Below are 2136 nucleotides of genomic sequence, written 5' to 3' on the forward strand. Positions count from 1 at the left end.
GTCCCAGTGCGCCTGCGTGTACAACGGGGCCACCTACGCTCCAGGGGCCTTCTACTCCACGGACTGCACCAACTGGTAGGAGCCGGGGCCCTGCCCACCTGCCCCTCCCCACACACGTCCTGGGTGGCCCTTTGGAGGGCATGGCCCAAGGGCTGGCCGTCACCCCTCCCCTGGGGCCCTGGGAGATGCAGTGCCATGGGCAGGACCCTTGTGCATGTGCCAGAGGGGAGGGGGCGGTGCTCCCGGGGGCCACGCACACATGGTCTCTCCCTGCACTCAGCACCTGCTCCGGCGGCCGGTGGACCTGCCAGGAGATCCCATGCCCGGGCACCTGCTCGGTGCTGGGGGGTGCCCACATCTCCACGTTCGATGAGAGGCAGTACACGGTGCACGGAGACTGCAGCTACGTGCTGGTCAAGGTATGGCCCAGGGTCCTCGCTCCGGGCGGAGCGCCGTCAGCCTGGGAGCCCCTGCCCGGGCTGCACGCAGTGGCTGCATCTGGGGCCCCCCCAGCTCCTGGCACCAGGCCCACAGGGTTTCCCAGATGATGGAGCCAGGCGGGTGGGTGGGACGCAGGGGGCTGGCGTCTCTGGGCAGAGTGTGAGGACTCCTGTCTGCAGCCCTGTAACAGCAGCGCCTTCACCGTGCTGGCGGAGCTACGCAGGTGTGGCCTGACGGACAGTGAGACTTGCCTGAAGAGCCTGACCTTGAGTCTGGATGGGGGGCACACGGTGAGAGCAGACCCGGGGGGGCTGGGGGACACACGGTGAGAGCAGATGGAGGTTGGGGGAATCTGTGTCCCTTGTGGCAAGTGACCTCTGCCCAAGTCCTTGATCCCGGCGTGGGCGGCAAATGGCCAGGCTGCATGGCCCGAGGACCCTCCCACCCCAGAGATGTCTGAGTCCCCGGACAGAGTGGCTCAGGGAAGGACCAGAGCACGTCTGGTAGCGTGGTGACTCTGAGGTCACCATCCCTGTTTTATAAAGTCACTTATGTTTTTATGTGACGGAGAAAATGCAGTCCTTGAAGGACACGCCAACAAGCGGAGTGGTCGTCAGTCAGCCCCTTCTCGTGGCCCCCGTGGGCAGGCGTCTTGCAGGCATATGTGACGGCCTCTGGGGCCACCTGGGGCGCTGGCAAAGCCCTGGCTCGCCTCGACCCCGTTATGTGCTGCTCCCAGGTCATCACGGTCAAGGCCAGCGGGGAGGTGTTTGTCAACCAGATCTACACCCAGACGCCCATCTCAGCAGGTGAGGGCGCCAGCCCTGCCCCCCGAGGGTGCCACCCTTCACACCCCACTGAGACCTTGTCCCCTGTGTCCACAGCCAACGTCACACTCTTCAGGCCCTCAACCTTCTTCATCATCGTCCAGACCAAGCTGGGCCTGCAGCTGTCCATCCAGCTGGTACCCACCATGCAGGTGTTCGTGAGGCTGGCGCCAGAGCTCCGCGGGCTGACCTGCGGTACGAGGGGCCGCCTGCCCTGGGTGCCGGGGCCCAGCCTTGCCGGCCGGGGCTCCCGCAGCCTCACGCTGCCTTCCCGCCCCAGGCCTGTGCGGGAACTTCAACCAGAACCAGGCCGACGACTTCCGCACCCTCGGCGGCATGGTGGAGGGCACGGCCGCCGCCTTCGCCAACACCTGGAAGACGCAGGCCGCCTGCCCCAACGTCAAGAACACGCTGGAGGACCCCTGCTCCCTCAGCGTGGAGAACGGTAGGTGGCCCCATGTGGCCCCAGGGCCCCCGCGTGCCGCTGACCCCCTTGCCCCGGAGGAGCCATTCAGGTGGTTCACAGGCAGACTCCCCAGCGGCGGTGGTAACTTTTGGAAGGAAAGGAACGGGGCGCTGTGGGGGCGGCGGAGGCGGCCCTCAGTGGGCCTGCAGACCCCGGACGGGCGCTGGGGAAGGAGCCCGGGAGCCTGCCCGACCCAGGCCCCGCTCTCCGCATGACCAGCGGTCCACCCCGCCCCTCCCCCACTCCTCTGTCCACAGAGAAGTACGCCCAGCACTGGTGCTCCCGGCTGACGGACCCCGACGGCCCCTTCGCCCAGTGCCATGCTGCCGTGAGCCCCGGCACCTACCACTCGGTAACGCCCTCCCCTGGCCTGTCCCCTCTGCTCCGGGCTGGGACCTGCTG

General features: G+C 67.5%; 1 protein-coding gene across 1 annotated transcript in view; it reads left to right on the plus strand.

Moving 5' to 3' along the window:
* Window positions 1-2136, plus strand: part of MUC5B (mucin 5B, oligomeric mucus/gel-forming) — a 64597-nt gene that overhangs the window by 4507 nt on the left and 57954 nt on the right. The window contains exons 11-16 of the mRNA XM_029957195.1: window positions 1-75; window positions 281-419; window positions 621-731; window positions 1181-1250; window positions 1326-1463; window positions 1549-1711. The exon at window positions 1-75 is cut by the window's left edge and continues 42 nt beyond it. Of these exons, the coding sequence (XP_029813055.1) occupies window positions 1-75; window positions 281-419; window positions 621-731; window positions 1181-1250; window positions 1326-1463; window positions 1549-1711 (696 nt within the window). The remainder of the gene's footprint in view (window positions 76-280; window positions 420-620; window positions 732-1180; window positions 1251-1325; window positions 1464-1548; window positions 1712-2136) is intronic.

The sequence above is a fragment of the Suricata suricatta genome, chromosome 11, assembly GCF_006229205.1.
Source record: "Suricata suricatta isolate VVHF042 chromosome 11, meerkat_22Aug2017_6uvM2_HiC, whole genome shotgun sequence".
Classification (NCBI taxonomy): domain Eukaryota; kingdom Metazoa; phylum Chordata; class Mammalia; order Carnivora; family Herpestidae; genus Suricata; species Suricata suricatta.